The following is a 23,421-nucleotide window of genomic DNA, read 5'->3' on the forward strand; positions in this document are numbered from 1 at the left end:
GAAAATCCAATAAGAAAATAATACTCTTTATTTGTAAAAACGTTTGCATTTAATATTTTCATGACAACTAAGCACAATTTTTCCTATAAACTCTCATTACTGTAAGCCAGGCAAAAGAAAAAAAAAAAGTTTAAAATAAATAAGGTAGAAATTATTGTATTATCTGTATGCCAATTTTAAAAGGGAATTTTTATTTTGTACGTTCGACTTCCACCTCAGATTTGTATTAACATATTGGAGGATTTTTTTTCTTAGTATTTCTAAAGCATGGTAATATTAGATGTGCTACCACAAAAAAATCCATATAAACATAAATATACATTTAAATATATAAACAGTAATGAGAATTATTGAGAAAAATGGGAATAATGCTAAACAATTTCTTTTCTTTTTTTATTCTGAGTGAAGTGTGACCCTAACATATTTTCATGAGATTCACCCCATAAACATCACCACTTATGAAGCATTTAATAAAAATAAAAACGTATCCGTTATCCATAAATCCTTCCCGCATGCCATCCGCAGGGATCTCCAGTGCCTCATCACGCCAGCCGCCTGATGATAATTATTGCATTTCTTTGTTTTGTACTTCAAAAAAATTCAAATTAAAAAGAGAGAGAGAGAGAGAGAAAAAAAACATGGTAACTCTTGATGTAATTCTCGTTTTCCATTTTCTGGAGTGGACGACGGAGAGGTAGTGCTGGGAACAACACGGACATGCACTCGTAATCTCTGCAGAAACACCACAGATTCACTTGGAAGAGTAGGACACTCACTTTAAGAGGAAGCATGCAAACGTTTAAGAGAAAAAACATCAATTCTCCCTGTCCGACTCCTCGAGAGAAAATCCTTCATCGTGAAGCACGTACAGGAACGTTTCTCCATTCGCGCTCAGTATGGCTTCGTTCACCTCCGTGTGAAAGTTGCTATTGCCGTAGTTTGAGTCCGGGAGGGAAATTCTCTCGTGTAAAACGAAAAAAATGTAGAAAAACAAAACAAGAGAGAAGGTTTCCATGATGTGGAAAATGAGAGGCACAGTCACTGATACACAGTCCAGGGGTTAAAATTTTTTCAGCTTTATTTCCGGTGCTTTTCCAGTTTTTTACTCTTGGCCGTTTGCTTGGAGAGATCCAGGCCGGATCGGATCCCGGCGAGGTGCAAGAGAGACCCGGCCGCCTCTTTCAACTCCTCGTCCAGCTCCGGTTTGGACTCGTGCCGGGCCCGTTTTCCTGGAAGAGGACACTTGACGGTGAGCGAGGGCAGTCGTGAGTTCCTCTCCTCATCCGAGTCTTCATCGCTGTGGAAACCCTCGCTCCCGGCGCGACGGGCCTGGCCGGACTCACAGCCGGCCTCGTCCAGGGATGAGAGTGAGGACGAGGAGGACGAGGAAGAGCGAGACGAGCAGCGCTGGAAGGACGAGCTGCTGTAGTTGTGGTCCTGCTTTGGGTCGCTGCTCACTAGGACCGAGTCCCGGCGTGAGAGGTCTATAGGGCTGTCCGGGTCACCTGAGGACAAACCACCACAGTTATCACATGGACGGCACTCTCATAATGCAATGTTTCTGACATCATCACTTGTGCCACCCAGGTTAAGTAACAGATATCACATCCTTCCCAGTTAATTGATTACAATAAGAAATGCAAAAAAAAAAAATTTGTTTTAGAAGATTTCTAAAATGTTATGTTTAAAGAGGATATCTATTATGTCCTTGATTTAGTTTTTAGGCTCTACTAGAATAAGTTTTCATGCTTGAATGTTTAAAAAACACATTATTCTCCATTGTTGCGGCTCCTCTCTTCCAGTCTGTCAGTAACGCTCTGTTTAGTTCCTGTCTCTATGAAGCCCCGCCTTCTGAAAAGCATGCTGTGCTATGATTGGTCGGCTGGATCAGTGTGTTGTGATTGGTCAAGCGCTTCAAGATTGTTTGGAAATGTCCCTCCCGCCCTTACCATAACCGCCAGTTTAACACACTACTAACTAACTCAACCAGGCCCCGCCCCTTTATTCTGCGTATGAATTATTTAAACAAGGAATATTGTGATGTGTTCGTTCCCGGGAGAAACTCAAGACTACAATGGAGGCGTTTCAGGAGTTCAGAAACACTGACACTGATATAGAGAAGAACTCCCTTTGCAGAGTTTTTTCATGCTAAAACAGCAACATCACACACTAAAGAAAGTTTTAAATAAAAAGCATAACAGGTCCAATTTAAATATGCAATAATTTGCATAAAAAGATCCAGAACAGAAATCTGAACATTAGATCAAGCCAGATTCAAAATTCTTGTTTCATTTAGTTGACACATTAAGTGTCAATCTGTAAACTGGCGTTATGAAACGCGTCATCAAGTACTTTCATCCGCCTGTCTTAATGAAGCACTCTTGTGATGGTTTATTCTGCTATGGGTGATTAAGGCTCATTAGAGGTAGAGAACACTACTGTGACACGCTTAACAAGGATAAAGACGTTGTGAACGAAGTGCAATGCTGCACTAATTACCAGCAAGAGCTTTTAGTCATTACACAGACATATTTGCAAATCCATCCCCATAAATAAAGATGCAAACTTGTCTTTCTGCATGAACCTGAACTACACAGACTCATCCACTGCAGAACATCAGACTCTCAGATACAGATACTGACGGCCAAGATCAATATTATGAGGAAATATGAGCATATTTCAGAGAGACAGACAGATACATAGACTGAAAGAGTGATAGAGCGATAGATAGGATGAATGATAGAACGAACTGTAGATAAATAGAAAGATAGACATAGATAGATAGAAAGAAGGTTAGATAGAATAACAGAAATAGATAGATAGATAGATAGAAAGAAGGTTAGATAGAATAACAGAAATAGATAGATAGATAGATAGAAGGTTAGATAGAATAACAGAAATAGATAGATATAGAAAGAAAGAAAGAAAGAAAGAAAGAAAGAAAGAAAGAAAGAAAGAAAGAAAGAAAGAAAGAAAGAAAGAAAGAAAGAAAGAAAGAAAGAAAGAAAGAAAGAAAGAAAGAAAGAAAGAAAGAAAGAAAGAAAGAAAGAAAGAAAGAAAGAAAGAAAGAAAGAAAGAAAGAAAGAAAGAAAGAAAGAAAGAAAGAAAGAAAGAAAGAAAGAAAGAAAGAAAGAAAGAAAGAAAGAAAGAAAGAAAGAAAGAAAGAAAGAAAGAAAGAAAGAAAGAAAGAAAGAAAGAAAGAAAGAAAGAAAGAAAGAAAGAAAGAAAGAAAGAAAGAAAGAAAGAAAGAAAGAAAGAAAGAAAGAAAGAAAGAAAGAAAGATAGATAGATAGATAGATAGATAGATAGATAGATAGATAGATAGATAGATAGATAGATAGATAGATAGATAGATAGATAGATAGATAGATAGATAGATAGATAGATAGATAGATAGATAGATAGATAGATAGATAGATAGATAGATAGATAGATAGATAGATAGATAGATAGATAGATAGATAGATAGATAGAAGATAGATAGATAGATAGATAGATAGATAGATAGATAGATAGATAGATAGATAGATAGAAGATAGATAGATAGATAGATATATAGATAGATAGATAGATAGATAGAATAACAGAAATAGAAATATAGATAGAATGTTAGAATTAATGATAGAACAAACTATAGATATATAGATAGATATATAGATAGATAGATAGATAGATAGATAGAAAGATAGAATAGAAATAGATAGAATAATAGAAATAGATAGATAGATAGAATAATAGAGATAGATAGATAGATAGATAGATAGATAGATAGATAGATAGATAGATAGATAGATAGATAGATAGATAGATAGATAGATAGACAGACAGAAATAGAAAGATAGAATGTTAGAACGATAGAACAACAGAATGACCGATAAATAGAATGAACTACAGACAGACAAAGGTTAGATAGAATAACATAAATAGAATATATATATATATATAACGTTAGACGCGACTATAGCGTGTCAGATTGAGGTCTTCTCTTACATGGGTCAGCGTGGTGTCCAGGGGCCGAGTTTAAGAGCATCATAGCAGTCGCCGCATCAATGTCAGACTCTGTAAAAGGACACAAGACACACAGCGGTCAGTGTTAGTGTGTGTGTGTGTGTGTGTGTGTGTGTGTGTCTATGGAGGAATTCAAGGGGCTGGAGTTTCTCTGATTCCATGCAACCCTTCAGAAAGTTTGAATTATTCATTACCAACCAGAGGAGAGAGTGAACAACTGCCACCAAACTCAAGGTGACAGAGAAAGAGAAAGCTCTATAAAGATAAATAATGAAAATATTTTAAACCGAAAAAAAAACAATTTCACAGGGTTCTCATACTTTCTGACCAATGAATTTCCTTGATTTTTATTGAGAGATGACAATATTCTAATAAAAAAAATCAAGTTCAAGATTTCAAACCGGCGCTTATAATTTTTACTCATTTACCTGAAAAAAAAACCACATGTCTCACCTTTCAGAGAGCAGTCCTGGAGGAAGAGGTGGCGTGCGGGTGAGAAGGCACTGTCACACAGACGGAAACACAGAGACAGACCGTAAGACACAAAGCAGGATCAGAAATGATGATTTCCACCAACCTGAGCGCTGAATGACAACTTGAAGGAGACCTATGATTCCCATTGGTTTTAAGACTCTACTAGAACAGGTTTTCTAGCTTGAATGTTCAAAAACACATAATTTTTCACATATTCTCCTCTCTTCCCAGTCTGTCAGTAACGCTCTGTTTAGTTCTCATCTTGCTTCTTATTAGATTATATGTGCATCTGATTGGAATCTGATCTAAATGATTGACTAATCGCAACTGTTCAGATCTGATTCGTGTCCTGCGGCGCTCTTTCGTTTTCTGGAAAATCTGCATTGGTTTCTTTTGTAATGACGTTGCAAAAACAACAATTGCAACGTGAAGGGGTTTGCAATACAGATGTTGTCTTATTTATAACATGGCTATGTCGGAGGATGTGATTTATTCCGTGCTGTCGTCTCCGCCGGTCTCAAAACATCTTTCCATTCTATTGTCATTTTCTGCTTGACTGGCTCAACAGCACAACCTTAGGGGCTTTCGCACCGGAGGAATCCTTTTATAGCTCTATAGGCAGAAGTACCCGGATGTTGGCGATTTTAGTTCTAGGAACTCTTTAGGAGGAACTAATTTAGCTCCTACTTCAGAGTCGGGTCTAAACCAGCACTATAGGAACTATCCGTGAAGTTAGTGTTCGCGGATTGGCCGAACGCACGCGAAACACCAGCACCCGCCATTAAAAAAAAAGAAAAGCCATGTAAACACACAGATTATAGCCTATATATTTACTCCAGAAACTAACTCTATGAACATGGAAAACAGTGATAGATGAGCCTCTTAACCTTTACGCTAAGGAGAAAATCCAACGCAACTTTGAGGGGACCCAGCTAACATGATTATGTATTTTTGCTCAGGATATCAACCACACGGGATACGCTTATACATAAAAGTAGACAGTATATGAAAAGTTATAATAGTTCTATCTAATAACATATTAGACAGGACTGTTGGTCAGATCGTAACCTAATGAACCTGGAGAATGCGAGCACTGTTTGTTTGCTCAGACTCTGGCATTCACAAAATAAAGGTCCGCCGCGCTGTCAAAATAAAAGTCACAACAACGAGCGCGGCTTACGCCACTTCAGAGTTCCTACTGGCAGTGCGAATGAAACGGGAAAAGGTTCCTATGGGAACCATTAGTTCTCGGAGAAACACCCTGGTGGTTAGTTCCTCGAACTAGGGTTGTCAAAAGTACCGACTTCGGTATTAAGTTGATACTGAAATTTACTTTGAGCGGAATCATGAACACCTGTAATTGGCCATTGTGTTCACGAGCTCATCGGTTATGTCTGTGATTGGTTATAATGATCAATGCACGGAGCGTTTGAGAGCACACAGAAGTGTTTGAAAGTGTTTTGAAAGCAAACGCTCCCGTGTGTTTCTGTGCAAGCGCTCGCTGAAGAGCGTCATTGATGTACATTTACTACATGTTTTTGAAACGCTGATCATTGTAGCCAATCACAGACATGTTTGATGAGTGCGTGAGTACAATGGCCAATCACAGACATGTTTGATGAGTGCGTGAGTACAATGGCCAATCACAGACATGTTTGATGAGTGCGTGAGTACAATGGCCAATCACATTTTTTAAATTTCAGTACCGACTTGGTACCAAAGTCGTATCCGGTGCAAAAGCCGCTCTTGTTTCTGCAGCGACTTTCAGCTGTTATAACAACGTCTTACATGTTTACGTTTTACGTGGCGTGAGAAAGTGACAAACGACGAGAAATCTGATTAGAGCGAAACTGAAACGGATTTCCATAAATGCGATTTCAAAGCACATATGAATGTAGCTCAAAACGCATTTATAATTTTTTTTAAAAAAAATCGCATTTCATGTGATTTTATGCCGTTCACATTTGCTAAATATGATCGTATTCCAATTCGCCTTTGGCTAGGCCCCGCCCCCCTTAGTTACTGTTGCTACGTCCGACAAACAAACTTCATCTGGGCTCTGGTATCAACATGGCTTATGCTGTGACAGCTCTTCCTGCTGAAATTTTATCAAACTTTTATAAAGCAGCAAATTAAGTGTCTGATAGAAGTAGTCAAAAGGGGCTGCGATATACGTTTGAAGGCATACGTTCATGACATACAGGTGAAACGCAAGGAACAACAAGGCATCCAAAATAGAGGCAAAGCATACCGGTCACAGTCAAAAAATGAACCACCGCATATCGTACTAATGGAGACGGAGGCTGGGACTAACAATATCAAGGAGCAACACTGTTCATGCAAAGCTGGGTAGGTCTCTATTCACTTCTATAATCGTTATTACAAAGCAAACGGACTACGCGAGTATAACGTTGTATTTATTAGCAGCGTGTGCTAGACGACACTTTTAGTTGTCAGGATTTGACTTCGGTTTTGGGAAGGGAAAAAAACGCACACCCCCCTCCAACCTCTCTGGGAAACGCGTATCTGTGTTACAAATGCCCCAGGCACAACGTTTAACCATATTTTTGATAAAACTACGACGGTAATAGCCTGCCGAGACCAAAAATATGAGACGGCTGTGTTAAAGTCAATGGAGCGCTGTGAAAAAGTGTCGGACCTCTGTGGGAGCTCGTTCTTGGCTGCGCTGTGATTGGTCAATCTACATTCTAGGGTGTGGCTTAGCCAAAGGCGAATTGGATATGCACAAAAAGTGATTTCAACGATATTGTTCTCTGTGCAGTTGTCGTTATAGTTGTGGTTTCTGCTATTCTTTTACAAGTAAAGTCATTTTTATAACTATATCTTTTTCATTATCGTTATAGTTATTGTTCATGGTGTGAACTGACTTTACGCCTAGTTTCTTAGATTTTAACATCTAAAAGAAATTTATTTTAACATCTTTATGCCATTCTTTGACATCATAATCAGACGTCATTTAAATGAATAACAAAACCCGTAGTGGTCAATTCACACACCATATTTGCAATTAAAATGATTTTATATCAGACTGAATATCAACTGTACCCTGACAGCATCAGGTACTTATAGAGATTGTGGTTTATGAAGTTTTGTTTGGCATCTTTCTAGCGAGTGAGTTGTTGGTGAATTTTTCCATCACAGAACCACCTTTTCTTTAATGGAAATGTACAGAACAGGATCGGTCTAGGTGGACAGCCTCGTCCCACACATTTCCAGCGAATAATAGTGTGCATCTTGCATCTACATTATTTGTACTATAGCCTATACTATATAAATATATAAATGAACTAAATTAAGACAACAAAAATGAAACATCCTTAAGCTGAACTGTGACACTATTTTCTTCTGGAAACAAACTTTGTTGCATTAATTTTCTGTTATCTCTGTAAAGCTGCTTTGAAAACAATCTGTATTGTAAAAAGCGCTATATAAATAAAGGTGACTTGACTATAGTAAATGTGTGCGTTACCTGGGTGGGGAAGCAGGGGGTGTGCAGAAGGAGTGGGCTGTGGGAAAGTGCTGTTTCTTCAGGGCTTGGATCAGATTGGGTCTGTATTCAGGGTCCACACACCACAGAGAACCCTTCCCATTAACCTACCAGAACCACACAAACACACACACACACACGTAGATGAGCAAATACTCAGAGACAGAACGAGACTTCAGCACATCTGACGTAAATTGTTAAAAATATAGTTGCCTTATTACAACCATTAGGTCTCTCTGACTGGAACCACAAACTCTAAATCTGAATGATAGATGGACATAGACAGATAGACCAATAGAACGATAGATAAACAGATAGAATGTTAAAATGATAGATAGAACTAGGCTATAGATAGACCGAGTGAGCGAACGCACGTAGATAGAACGATAGCCAGACAGATAGAACGATAGAACGATAGATAGAACGATAGATAGAACGATAGAACGATAGATAGATAGATAGATAGATAGATAGATAGATAGATAGACAGAACGATAGACAGAACGATAGACAGATAGATAGAACGATAGACAGATAGATAGAACTAATGGTAGAATGATAGACCAATAGAACGATTGATAGATAGAACAAACGATAGAATAAACGATAAAACGAATGATACATAGATCGTTAGAACGATAGATAGAATGTTAGAACGATAGATAGATAGACCAATAGAACAAATTATAGACAACGATAGACAAATAGAAAGATTGATAGAACAAACAATAGAAAGATAGACCAATAGAACAATTTATAGATAGAACAAATGATAGAATAAACGATAGAACGAGTGATAGATAGAATGTTAGAAAGTTTTATCAAATGAAATTTGAATGAGATGAAGTTCTTGTGTTCATCCTCATATAGACTTTATATTTTGGCAAATTCGATGACATTCGACGTTATACAGTAGATTCCATTTTTATGACTGGATTCATGTGTTTTCTGCATCATGGGAAATAGACCCCTTTTCAGTTGGTAAACATGGTGACGTTTTTATGTGGGCGGAGCTTAGGTGGAGGCAGAACGATCCCTCTGGCCGCTTCACTAACGTTAGTTTGCAAGTTTTGTTAGCTTGTTTTTTAACGACGACTGGAGAAAACCCGATTTTATCTTAATGCGCAAGGTCACTCACTGTCAAGGACCGCGATTGTTATTTGCAAAAGTTAATTTTAACGGACGGAACCAGATTGGCTGACCCGTACACGTTCACTCAATGCATGGACGATCTGACATCCGACGCTACCTCCGGTTGTGTGGCCTGACTTCTACACCTATCCGATAGAGAAACCGAGCGTAAGAAGAAACTGAGGGCATATAAATCTATAACTATGTACTGAATGGTCATGTACAAGACTTGTGTGTACGATCCGCAGTTCTGCCTAGCCAGCGCCAAGAAGACGACAATGTAAAGAGTGACATTACGGTGCAATTTTAAAGGGATACTCCACTTTTTTGGAAATAGGCTCATTTTACAACTCCCCCAGAGTTAAACTGTTGAGTTTTACCGTTTTTGAATCCATTCAGCCGATCTCCGGTTCTGGCGGTACCACTTTTAGCATAGCTTAGCATACATCATTGAAGTGGACAAGACCATTAGCATTTCTAAATCTAAATCAAGAAACTTTACTGCCGTACCAGGAGTGCAGCAGGCGTAGTGATATGACGCAGCGCCTGAAAATAGTTCCGTTGTGTTGACGGAAGGTGGCCTATTTTCAGGCGCTGCGTCATATCATTACGCCTGCTGCACTCATGGTACGGCATTGAAGTTTCTTGACTATTACGCAGGAATGAGAGTATAGTTCCTAGCCATATCAGCCTAGAAAATCGCAACTTTACATTTTCCGTCGGTCTTAGTGCACGATGTAACTACAGAAGAGTCAAGTTTTAAATAGGAAAAATATCGAAACTCTTTGGTATTTTTTTTTTTTTTTTTTTTTTTAAATGCTAATGGTCTTCTCCACTTCAATGATGTATGCTAAGCTATGCTAAAAGTGGTACCGCCAGAACCGGAGATCGGCTGAATGGATTCAAAAACGGTAAAACTCAACAGTTTAACTTTTCTAGAAATAAAAATTCCAGATACAGCATATTAATTTTTCATTGATTCTTGCACCCAACAACACAACAAGATGACATTTAATAATAATAATAATAATTTAAGCTCCTTGTTATGTAGCCGAATCTGTGCTGGTTTGTATTAGCCGCCTCCAGTTGTCCGTTTTTTGTTGTTGTTTTTTATTGAAGAAATGTTTCAGTAGTGCAAATATACATTTCTTAGAAATATAGAACATTTCCAAAAAAGCATCTATTATACATAGTCAAATTTGCACAATCATAGGATACAGAACGAAAAAAAGAAAAAAAAAACATAAATAAATAAATAAATACAAAATTTTAAATAAAAAAAACGGCAGAGATATAGCTCATGGAACATGAAGGATCTCATCATATTTTTTTCAGAAAAGACGTACATTTTCTATTATCGATTGTTCTGTGATTTGATTAAATAATTGACTTCACAAAGGAAATCATTAAAAGAAGGAATTTTCTTACGAAACCTTTGCTTGTGAAAGTAAAATTTTGCCACAATGATAAGAAAGTTAACAGTAGACTCTAAAGATTTGTTAGGGTTTTCAAAAAGACAAATTACATCCTTTAAGCATAGATTACTGATCACATTAACTTTCGAAAAACAATAAGCACTTAAATCATTCCAGAAAATTGAAGAAACATTACAAGAAAAAAACAAATGACAGTTGTCCGTTTGTTTTGCCTCCAGCTAGCGCCGTGACGTCGGCGCAAAAGGAGTCTATATTCTGTGGTTTGTCACTTTACATTGGTCAGATGTTCTCCTGTCAATATTAGCCACAGACATTATCCTGCAGTTTGAAGGCGTCAGAAAATGGCAGGTGTGCAAGAAACACCATTTTTATGTAGCGGCACATTTCACGCTGAACACATAGAAATAAAATGACAAAACAGGCCGATGAGAAGTCCTCGCTGTTGAACAGTGTCTTAATGTGATCATCTAAGCATGAGATTGGCAATATAGGCCCTGCTGGGAGTTTACGAGCGCACGATAAACAGCAGAATGTGGTTGTAAGCAGCATAAAGGATGTTTATGACAGGATCTGATCCATGAGCTCTCATAATTACTGCATCAGTTCAATTATTATTGCACTTAATGGATCGATTTTGTCGGGAGTCAAGGGTGTAAAAGGTAGAAAACCCTCAGTCTCAGATTAATAACATCTCTGAGATTAATAAATATAAATAAATTTACCTGCCCGTCAATATATCAGCGCTCAGTTTTTTTCTATTGGCCCAGTCAGACCAGTTTTTTTACTTGCCCTGTCAAAATGCACAAAGTTATTGTTTTCATTGTTTTTGATCCATGCAACCTTTGACTTTCAGGTAGGTCTGTTATATTAAAAAAAAAATGATATATAAAATTATTTATTGAATTGCCTTATTAAAGGTGCTCTATGTAACTTTTAGTGGCCTCTAGTGGTGATGTTTCAGATTGCAACCAAATTTTACAAGAGCGCTCGTGCTCGAACTCATAGACAATACCGTCTATTACGCAAATATCTCGGCGAATACTTGACGGATTCGGCGAGCACCGAGCTCGTTGGGATCATCTAGTCGAGCTGAAAAGAACCATTTAAGTTCCATAGTTTTTGGTGGTGTTTTCGCGGAGATATTAGCAGAAAACCATCGGGCGCGCTGCAAAATTGCGGACGCCGGTGACGTCACGATCTCAGAAGAAAATCGCTCGTATCTCTGGAACGCAAAGACCCAGAGAGCTCAAATTCGGGGGAGGAGGTCCCAGGGGAACCCTTGCCCGAACGCTAGAGTGGCGGGCCTTGGGGATGCCCCCTACCGGATCGCCGTTCGCTGGGACCCCCGATTTCGAACGGCTATAACTCGAGGAGCCGGGCGAGTTGGACCTCGGGGGTGGGCTCGTTCGAAAGGCCCCGTCCAGCACTACGAACGATTAGAGTCTTGGGAATATTGATCAAAGATTGACTGAGATATAAGCCGAAAAACGTGCGCCTTTAACCAGACGTAACTCCCTGACCGTCTACAATAGACTGTATATAAGGAGAGAGGCTCGGGAGCGCGCATGCACGTCACATCCGTTGGATTTCGCGGTAAATCCGACCCGGAGACTTCACATAGAAATAGGAATACTGGCCTTCAGAGGTAATAGCAAAACTCGACAAGTGGATCATTTTAATGTGTGATTACAACCCTTTCACACACAGGCAATAAAAAAAGGATTCATTTTAGTAGAAAGTTACATAGAGCACCTTTAAAGCTACAAAAAGTTATTCAGTCAAGAGCAGAGAGTGATTCTGCATTTTGACATTATTTTGTGACCGTTTAAGCGTTTTTATGTGAACGCACTTCGTGTAAAAATCATGTGCAATCCCACGCCGAAATACAAGCCATGTAACACCAACAATGTTCATCCGGAGCAAATTAAACGAGTGAGTGAGGAGAGGCGGGTTTGTGTGTAACGAGTGAGTGAGGAGAGGCGGGTTTGTGTGTAACGAGTGAGTGAGGAGAGGCGGGTTTGTGTGAAACGAGTGAGTGAGGAGAGGCGGGTTTGTGTGAAACGAGTGAGTGAGGAGAGGCGGGTTTGTGTGAAACGAGTGAGTGAGGAGAGGCGGGTTTGTGTGTAACGAGTGAGTGAGGAGAGGTGGGTTTGTGTGTAACGAGTGAGTGAGGAGAGGCGGGTTTGTGTGTAACGAGTGAGTGAGGAGAGGCGGGTTTGTGTGGAGGAGAGGCGGGTTTGTGTGTAACGAGTGAGTGAGGAGAGGCGGGTTTGTGTGTAACGAGTGAGTGAGGAGAGGCGGGTTTGTGTGAAACGAGTGAGTGAGGAGAGGCGGGTTTGTGTGTAACGAGTGAGTGAGGAGAGGTGGGTTTGTGCGAAACGAGTGAGTGAGGAGAGGCGGGTTTGTGCGAAACGAGTGAGTGAGAAGAGGCGGGTTTGTGTGAAACGAGTGAGTGAGGAGAGGCGGGTTTGTGTGAAACGAGTGAGTGAGGAGAGGCGGGTTTGTGTGAAACGAGTGAGTGAGGAGAGGCGGGTTTGTGCGAAACGAGTGAGTGAGGAGAGGCGGGTTTGTGCGAAACGAGTGAGTGAGGAGAGGCGGGTTTGTGCGAAACGAGTGAGTGAGGAGAGGCGGGTTTGTGTGAAACGAGTGAGTGAGGAGAGGCGGGTTTGTGTGAAACGAGTGAGTGAGGAGAGGCGGGTTTGTGTGTAACGAGTGAGTGAGAAGAGGCGGGTTTGTGTGTAACGAGTGAGTGAGGAGAGGCGGGTTTGTGTGAAACGAGTGAGTGAGGAGAGGCGGGTTTGTGTGAAACGAGTGAGTGAGGAGAGGCGGGTTTGTGTGAAACGAGTGAGTGAGAAGAGGCGGGTTTGTGTGAAACGAGTGAGTGAGGAGAGGCGGGTTTGTGTGTAACGAGTGAGTGAGGAGAGGCGGGTTTGTGTGAAACGAGTGAGTGAGGAGAGGCGGGTTTGTGTGAAACGAGTGAGTGAGGAGAGGCGGGTTTGTGTGTAACGAGTGAGTGAGGAGAGGCGGGTTTGTGTGTAACGAGTGAGTGAGGAGAGGCGGGTTTGTGTGTAACGAGTGAGTGAGGAGAGGCGGGTTTGTGTGTAACGAGTGAGTGAGGAGAGGCGGGTTTGTGTGAAACGAGTGAGTGAGAAGAGGCGGGTTTGTGTGAAACGAGTGAGTGAGGAGAGGCGGGTTTGTGTGTAACGAGTGAGTGAGGAGAGGCGGGTTTGTGTGTAACTCGCTGTCGGAGAGATGAGAGAGAGAGAAAGAGCAGCTGGTATCATGTATATCTGTTCTGCGGAAAATTAGTATTGGAAGAGTTATTAGTATCGATATGCATTGAAAAATCTATATTTTTGACAACACTACATTGCACTTAGTTTATTATTTCAGATTCCTTTTTTAAAGACTACAATTGAAAAATGTTTATAAAATTCAACCCAGCAAAGTGTCTATTAGGTGAGACTGCGTTACACACCCCTGCTGGAATACAGGAGGGGTCGGCGGGTGTTAATGTCAAGCTCTGAATGTAACACTAGCCAAAGGATGATGGGAAAAAAAGGATGCTCCATTAATTGCGCTAAATTGAAAAAAATAATCGCATACATTAACGCTTTAATTTTGACAGCTCAAACATATATACACACACATACACAGAGAGAGAGAAGCACAGAGGAATAGGTAGGAGGAGGGCTATAACCTTGACTCAGATTACCAGCCTGCTCATAAACAGGAAGGAGGAAACGTTGTCATGGCAACCGAAACCAATGGTGTCATCCGAAACCTCAGTCTCTCTCGTTGCGTGTGTGTCTGACGGATGGCCTCTCACTGGGAGTCTCTCGCCCGCTGACCTCTCCCGGGTCGAGAAAAGATAATTTCACAGCCAGCCACTTACACACAATCTCTCTCGCTGCCATTAGTAAATACATCTCAACATTACGCCGCCGGGTCCTAACGCAGGAAATGACACGGACCGTACGGTACAGCCAGAGGAAGAGTCTGAAACCGTTTGGACAAAGACAAACAAAAAGCTGTGGCGTAATGGTCAGTGCACACACACGTTTATGTGGTTGACACAAGTTTAAACTTAGCTCGCAACACTTCCAGATACGCTCTCTACGCTTCCCTAAACAAATTTTTTTTATTCCTAGCAAGAGCGATTAAATCATGTGCAAGTCATATATAAAAATTAGTGCTGTCAAATTGATTAAATCGGCTCTAACATAAAAGTTTGTAAATGTATAATATACAAACTTTTATGTTCGATGCGAATATACGTGATTAACTGATGTGACAGCACTAATAAAAACATCAGATATCAAAAATTCATAGCAAGCGTCATTAAAATTTTAAAAACAAAAGGTTTGTTGGTTTGAAATAAACCTATAGGTCTAGTGTTGATAATGCTTTGAACCAATATTTTTACTGAAAGTGCCAGACAAATGACTTTGAATTCATAAAAAAAAAAAAAAAATTAACATAATATATTTTAATTAATTTATAAAATCTCATTAACACAAGGCTCTCTCATTACGGTAATATTTATTAAAAATGTTCTGTACAACAAAATACTGCAACAATAAATTCAGCTAAAATAAAGGTGGGTAAATTAATTAATTAATATTTTGTTTAGCAGTAAAGAAAAAAGTAAAAGTGCTAAAAATAATAATTTGAATTCATAATAAAATGTTCTAGATAATATTAGTATTCACTTGCTTTTAGCTTAAACACAACGACATCGCCAGATATTTCATTTTCACACAACATGTTTTATTTCTATCACACTTCATCTTATATCATTATATATATACACATTATATCATCTTAAAATATGGCTACCGTTCCCTTACATTTTAGAAAAGGGGTCATTTCGCATTACGACCGTCATATTTTGGGGTCCTTCGTATTAAAACGTTTGCTAGTAAAACACATCCACTAAAAATCACCAAAACAAAAACTATCCAAAGTGAAAATATGCAGCAGCATTTGACACACTTAATTGTCATGTAATATAATGACATTCAGACATGTCTCTACTTCCTAACGAGTGTTTGGAGCCACTGACACACACCCGAGGAAGCAGAACGGTTGTGTTTGGCTCTGGGTCTCCTCCAGCAGAGTGTGTGTGTGGATCTCTGCACGGAGATAAGCTGCTATCGGAGTGTGTTTGCTTTCAGGGAGGAGCGGTGACCTTGACTGGATTCCCCACCTCTTTTTCTCACAGGAGGGAAGAAATCCACGTCACACTTACGCTTGCTACAACCACTGCACCACGTGGAAGATGTTAATCGATGGTATTAGCTTCTGCTGAAGCCGTCAACCCACATTATTTCAGCTTATTTTACAAATAATCGTATTTAACAGGGGAATTTTTGGTGAAAAACTATATTACACATGATGCTGTACAGAAAACCAGTTAGAGAGAGACAAGCAAAACACACAAAAGTATCTCTTTAGCTCCGCCCACTCCCATGAAGCACTGCGAATGGTATAATCGTCGATCTCCCTACTCTCATAATATTTAAATAGTGTCAATATATGCATATTTAGCAAAAAAAACTTAAAATATATTGCTTTTACACATTTTTAAAAGAGTAGGTTTATATTTCTCCATCGTTTTTTATTTCATTATGTTGTTTGCATTTGCAATGCTTCATGGGATTGTAGTTCATTCCCTCACTAAAGTAGAAGTACACTTGTACCTTTGTCTTTTTGTCCGATTTTCAAAAAAACGTTTTTGCTTCAAATGAAAGTTTGTAGTGTTGTGATCCCATCACACACACACACACACACACACACACTAAACATACCCATCACACACACAAAAAAAACTTAATGCACTTTTACAATAAAAAAAAAACTCATTCTGTATGATTTATAAGCTTTTGTACTCGCTGGCTGGTCCCCACAATGTAATATAAACGTGTACACACACACACACACACACACGAGTTATCAGAATTGCCGTTTGTTGGCTGTTTGTTTGTTAGGACTTTCCAGGTCCAACACCTTCAAATTCAAGGACTTAATGAGGGGACACATTTGTTGTGTCCAACAGCAAACGTTGAGGTACCATCGTAGTAGTTTTGTGCGTTTGAACATCATGGCAACGTACAACACAAAGTACCTCACGAGGGAAATACTTGTCGTAACGCGTAAATACGCGGGAAACACTCAACGAAGTGTAACTGCCGTCAAGAAACTTCACTGCCGTACCATGAGTGCAGCAGGCGTAATGATATGACGCAGCGCCTGAAAATAGGCCACCTTCCGTCAACACAACGGAACTATTTTCAGGCGCTGCGTCATATCACTACGCCTGCTGCACTCATGGTACGGCAGTGAAGTTTCTTGATTATTACGCAGGAATGAGAGTATAGTTCCTAGAAAATCGCAACTTTACATTTTCCGTCGGTCTTAGTGCACGATGTAACTACAGAAGAGTCAAGTTTTAAATAGGAAAAATATCAACTCTTTGGTCATTTTTTTTTTGAGAAATGCTAATGGTCTTGTCCACTTCAATGATGTATGCTAAGCTATGCTAAAAGTGGTACCGCCAGAACCGGAGATCGGCTGAATGGATTCAAAAACGGTAAAAACTCAACAGTTTAACTCTGGGGGAGTTGTAAAATGAGCCTATTTCCAAAAAAAGTGGAGTATCCCTTTAAGTTACATTGCCTGCCTCCAGTTTTCCTCAACTTGACTAATTAAGGGGCGATATTTGAACGGCATATCATCAAAATGTCTGTAAAACGAAAACCATTTTTTTCTAGCGGAAACTCTGCTATGCATGTTTATTTTCACAAACTTTCCAGGGCCTTGAATTTTTTTCCTTCAGTTTCACAAACTTTCAAGGACCCGTGGGAACCCTGTTAAATAAACAAATTCAACAAAAACTAACTAGTTTGCTTTGCTATGCTCACCTTCCCAAGGCTCCTCTCCACCTTGCGGAAGCACTTGTTGAGGGAGAGGTTGTGCCGCACCGAGTTCTTCCAGCCAGTGGGGGCGCTGGAGAAATACGGAAAGTGCTCCAGGATCCAGCCGTAGATGTCCTTCACCGGCAGAGACTTGCTGGGAGACTGTTCGATGGCCATGTATATGAGCAGGGAGAAGGAGAACGGCGGCTTGGACTTCATGGACTCTCCCCCGTGCGAAGCCGTCGACGAGCTGACGGATCTGCCGCGGTTCCCCTCGATGTCGAACAGTGGACTCGGGCTCGACTGGGCCTCGGGGCCTCCCAGCGTGAAGTTCTGGAGCAGGTTCTCGTGGAGCCAGTTGAGGTTGGTGAGTTCCTCGTCTCCTGAGCTGGAGCTGCGGTCCAAGCTGGTGGCGAGAGGACTGGCGGCACACTCGGCTTCGGGCAGCGTCCCACAAACCCCGCGCAGGCCCGTCCGCTCGCCCAGAACACCCGGGGATTCTGCTTTCTTATCCGGCGACATCCCGATGATTGGACCCATTAAATCAAGGACGTCTGCGGAGAAGAGAGATAAAGGAATGTGGCTAAATTATGGCTGCACAAAAAAGGTAATCGGGTAGAAAAATCATTAAACCTATTAGAAAATGCAGCGCAATTGAGAACGGATGAAGTGAATGAATCAAACTCAAAGCGATTCAAAATAGCGATTGTGAAGAAAACTATTAATCTGTTGAGAATTATTTTAAGTGCAATCCCGAAAAATGCAACTGATTAAACTAGTTATGCACAATATATCTCTACTACATTAATTATCTGGCAATTTTATTTGATTTATTAGTGTAACTTAATATTGAATATTTAATTGTGCATGCAAATTTCCATCTATTTTTAGATGACCTTTGCCATCATCAAGAATGTGCATGAAGTTGCTTAAACTTTAACACTAATAAATTATAAATAACTGTTAAATGCCACAAATTAGCACAATTAAATGCAATATATTTAGCAATTAATATCCATCTTTTATACTTATGTAAATAAATATGTAAATACTTTGAAATATTTGTGCATAACAACATTCTAATTACTAATATTTCATTATTATTAATATTTATTAACTTTTTTTTTTTACACTAAATAGTACTGGCCATTACATGAAAATAATTATTAGCTTATCAGTATCAGATTTAGGATCAAATTTTAAGATCAGTGCATCAAACTCATGCAAACAGTGATAAATCAATTCAAGTACGAACAAAAAATAGGATTGGGAAGAAATTGACAATTATTTGAACACTATCCAAAACAAATAACATTACTGGTGAAGAGAAACTCATGGCAGACATTGACGATTGGTTAATTCAAGCTTTTTCCCTTTTTTACAACCATTTGTCAAGCTCTGAGCAAAAGTTCTCGCTACGTTCTCTTCTCTAATCTCCCTCGTTCCCATCCAATAATCTCTCTGTTTGAGAAATGACTGTGAGAAAGCCTCGTCTGCCGGTGTTCCCCGCAGTCACTCAGCGCTCGCAGTGAAGGAGCGGCTCTTGTGTCTGAGGGTTTTTGAGGTTTCTTGAGTGTGTCTGAGATGACCCGGTCTCGTCCTCATCACCGCCCACCTCCTCACGCAGCCGCTAGTTAGCCATCATCCACCGCGAGAAGCCCTCGAAGCCACTGGCTGAGGAGAGAATCGGCTGCTCACAACCAGTGGAGGAGGACAAAACACATCCAGAGAGCAGTGCGTCTCCGCTCATCCATTACTGAGGAAAGAGAGGTGACAGTGTTGCTTTGGCAACCTATTGCCTATAAAAGCAGAAGAGCATCGCTGCCGGATATCTGCATTTGTATGAAACAGTTCAGTGGGAAATCGCTATTCATCTGGTTTTCAGAATATCCTTCTTATTATTGTTATCACTCACTCACTCACTCACTCACTCACTCACTCACTCACTCACTCACTCACTCACTCACTCACTCACTCACTCACTCACTCACTCACTCACTCACTCACTCATATATAAAATGAAACGAAACCAAATTAATGAAATATAAAATAATATAACTAGAAAATATGTACATGTAATTTAAAACTTTAAAAAAACAAAATAATAAAATATACTAAAATAACTACATTTAAATATTAAAAATAAGAAATAAAAATTAATATAAAGAATTATAAAATAAAATGATAAAATATACAAACAAAACAAATAAATATTTAAAGATAATAAATAAAATAAATAATTAAATAAATGACATCATATGGATCTACATTTCATGCTATTGTTTCAGAGTATCAGTCTGAATTGTGAACCAAAACCTAAAATAAACTCAAATAAAAATAAAGAAATAATAAAATGTAACAAAATAATTAATAGATATATATAACATTTAAAATTTTGAAAAACAAAATAAAAATAAAATATAACCTAAAATAACAATAAAATAAAATGTACAAATAAAAAAAAACTATAAAAAATAAAATAAGTGAATAAAACAAAAGCAAACCTAAATAAATAAATACAATTCATCTGATCTGGATCACATTTGTGTGATCATATGGATTCACGCTTCCTGCTATTGTTTCCGAGTATCGTGTGTAATTGTGCTCCAACAGTTGCCACAGCATTAAGTTGAACTGCACAACGCAAATATATTAATGTAAAAGGGACAGATGAGCCCCAGCCGTGGCATTACGGCAGAAAGCGGGTCAATGGCGTCAAGCGAATTGGCAAATCCCTGCCGCCTAGTCACACCATGCTCAAATCTGGCCCCAATGTCACCATGACAACCGCTCCGTCAGTTCAATTAGGAGGGCGGATTAGACAGCGGATTGAATAAGAGCAGGGAAAGTCCATCCAGTTAAGCCATCAAATGGCATCACTCTCGTGTGGATCATACAAACGCCACTCGTACACTGACACCAGACGGTCTGGGGTGTGTGTGGGGGGCGTAGATCTCTCCGAGGAGGAGGGTTTACCAGTGTTTTTAATGCTGAACTAGGTCAGACAGGACCAGTCTGGTACGGGTCATGCATAAAACAACAAATCCAGAAGTGTTTCCGGAAACACACAACACTGTTAGGGTTAGTTTCAGATGCTTAGACTTTACAATCACAGTGCGTTTCACTCATTTGCAATGGTGTACGATCAAACTACTAGTACTATTTTGCAGCATCTATGCATATGCACAATACATTTTCTGCATGCATGAAATACCCGGATGACCTTTTGTCTGTATGTGCAGTATATAAAAGAGCGTATTGCAACCCACAGTCCCAAATTTAAAATTAGAATATTGTGAAAAGGTTTTCATAAGCTGTAAGCCATAATCATCAAAATTATAACAAATAAAGGCTTGAAATATCTCACTTTGCATGTAATGAGTCTATAATATATTAGTTTCACCTTTTAAGGTGAATTACTGAAATAAATGAACTTTTGCACAATATTCTAATTTTTTTAGTTTCATTTGTTTACTATGCATTTGCAGTAAGTAGGACACTAGTATTCCAGCCTATTTGTGAGAGGAAAATAAGTTTTGTGGGAAAAAAATAAATAAATAAATAATAATTAAACTCAGATAACTTGGACCACCAGAGGAACATCAGGTCCAGAGAAGACCAACAGCTCCAGGAACGAACAGACTCGGACGGGCCGAAGGGGCATTTCAACCCTGGATCAAAGGAGAACACGTCCCTCAGAAAGAGAAACAAGGAGAGGCAACTGGAAAAGAGCGAGCGGAGAATGAGTGAGCAAATGAAAGGTTGAGAGGAGCGCCATGGAAACAGTAAAATTAATAAATAAGTCATAAGCAGTGCATGATGAATCATAACTCTCAGGAAAGTGGAGTTATCAGACATGTCAGGCAGCAACAGAACTGCCCGAATGCGTTAAAGCAAAGCTTCTCCCCAAAGCCCGAAACTCAAACAGAGAAAGGATCAAAGGTTCGAGAGAGTCAGAGCCATGGCACACGGCGTAGTGCACATGCTTGCAAAAAAATCAAAAATAAAAATAATAAAAATGCACATCCCGATTCTCAAAATAAAGCTAAAAATAAATAAAAAAAATCAAAAAAATAAATAAAATGCAATAAAAACAAAAATAGTTTTTTAAATTAAATGCAAAAATAAAAACAAAAACAAATATAAACAACAAAAATACAAAATTTAATTAAATATTAAATAAAATAATTAAAAAAGAAACAAATACTATAAAACAATTAATAAATAATAAAACAAAAAATATAATTATTAATTATATCATTACAAATAATTAAAAATATTAAAAAAAAATGAACAACAAAATAACTTTCAAAAAATAAAATAATATAAAACTAAAACAGAACACTGAAAAAAAAAAAAATGAAGCTCAGAGTCAAGACTGTGTGTGTGGCACGCTCACCTTTTGCACAGTCAAGCATGCATAACGGTTTGGTTTACTAGACATGTTAATGTGTCTCTGCCTTTACTGTGTTGTAATTGTCCAAGCACCCTTAACTCGCCAGTGTCATTACCATTCACACAAAGCTGCTCCTGTTAACCCATTAACTTCAATCGTGCTCCGCTCTATAGCCTCTGGGTAGTTCATTAACCCCTATTAGCAACACAAACTCTGACCTAAACCACGCAGCACAGCCCTAATACTCCCAGGTGCTGCTGGGAAGTGGCATGGGAGCCGGTGGGCCATAAAAGCACAACACACTTACTCGACAAATTGAGGCGGCCACTACATTTGAGCACCGCCGTCGAGCAACCAGGGGAAGAGGTTTTTATGCCATTAGCTCATAGTCGATTATCATTGCCGTTGTGATTATCATAATTATCAGTGCTCTTATCAAACGGCATCAAAGCGGCGGTCGGTAATGGCACACTTGTGAGGGAGGGAGAGTGAGGGCTAATGAGGGATGGTTGTAGTGGGGAAGACGACACCAGGGCCTGATCACAGAGATGCCACCGACGGCTTATCTGCAAGTTAAAACTCCCATTCAATGCCAAGCCTTTCATTCAGAGAGAGGGAGGCAGGTGCCAGACACGGCTCGCTTTCACTCTCTTCCAGCCTTAAAGCGCCAGCTTGTTCCCTGCATTGATTATGTTCAGCAAAATCTTAAAAATGCATTTTGTTTTCCAAGGGATGTCATGGAAGAACCATTTTTGGTTCCTCAAAGAACCTTTCAGTTCTTAAAAGAAACATTTTTAAAATCTAAAAGAACCCATTGCCATTATAAAGAAACAGATTCAAAAACATTCGGTTCTCAAACTAAATGTTTGCATGCAAACGTTTTTTTAAATGGACAGTTCCGTTAAAATTTTTAATTCTGTCATCGTTTCATGTTGTTCCTACGGAGCCCCTAAAGGCACCTGGTGATGAGGAAAATATGTGAGGAAATTTTTTTTTTGAGAGAGAGAACGCAGTTTCTCAGGGGAATGCAAAAGTTTTGGTGATGGAAAAAATATGAGATTTATTTCAATAGTTTGGAGTTTGCTTGCAAATCTTTGCATTTCCCCAGAAAGTGTGAATTTGCTTGCAAAACTTTGGAGTTCCCCAAGAGAACGAGAGTTTCTCAGGGCAATGCAAAAGTTCTGTAGCTGGTTAAAACCAGAGCATTCTCAGTTGTAAAAACTGAGTTATGGTCTGGCAAAGCGTCAGACAAATCATTTCCAGAGGGGCGTCACCAACGGACGTGGCGGATAGACCTAAACCCAATCAGAGCGATGAAGGAGATGACGTATGCAGAGCGGCGGAGAAACATCTCCGAGTGTTGTTCTTTGCTCGGTTTTTAACAAAAAGGAAACGTTCAAATGGCTTAAAACAGACGCGATAGCTGATTGGAACGAGTGATGTTCGACGGCGGCATCCATCTTTGTAATGTAGGCTACAAAATCTGCTTCAAAATCCCAGCGCTGTCGTCATCGTGTAAAGCCCGCCCCAACGTTTCTGATTGGTGCCTCG

General features: G+C 39.4%; 1 protein-coding gene across 2 annotated transcripts in view; it reads right to left on the bottom strand.

The window, feature by feature from the left end:
* Positions 1-1,068: 1,068 nt before the first annotated feature.
* The window catches only part of foxn2a (forkhead box N2a), a 68,988-nt gene continuing 46,635 nt past the window's right edge, over positions 1,069-23,421 (bottom strand). For both annotated transcript variants that reach the window (XM_056232657.1, XM_056232656.1), the window contains exons 2-6: positions 17,481-18,028; positions 7,973-8,097; positions 4,462-4,511; positions 3,991-4,059; positions 1,069-1,505 (exon numbers count right to left, since the gene is read on the bottom strand). In XM_056232657.1, coding sequence (XP_056088632.1) covers positions 1,078-1,505; positions 3,991-4,059; positions 4,462-4,511; positions 7,973-8,097; positions 17,481-18,014 — 1,206 coding nt within the window. In that variant the 5' untranslated portion in view covers positions 18,015-18,028 and the 3' untranslated portion in view covers positions 1,069-1,077. The remainder of the gene's footprint in view (positions 1,506-3,990; positions 4,060-4,461; positions 4,512-7,972; positions 8,098-17,480; positions 18,029-23,421) is intronic.

Source organism: Rhinichthys klamathensis, unplaced genomic scaffold (genome assembly GCF_029890125.1).
Source record: "Rhinichthys klamathensis goyatoka isolate OS25496 unplaced genomic scaffold, OSU_Roscu_1.1 h1tg000352l_1, whole genome shotgun sequence".
Classification (NCBI taxonomy): domain Eukaryota; kingdom Metazoa; phylum Chordata; class Actinopteri; order Cypriniformes; family Leuciscidae; genus Rhinichthys; species Rhinichthys klamathensis.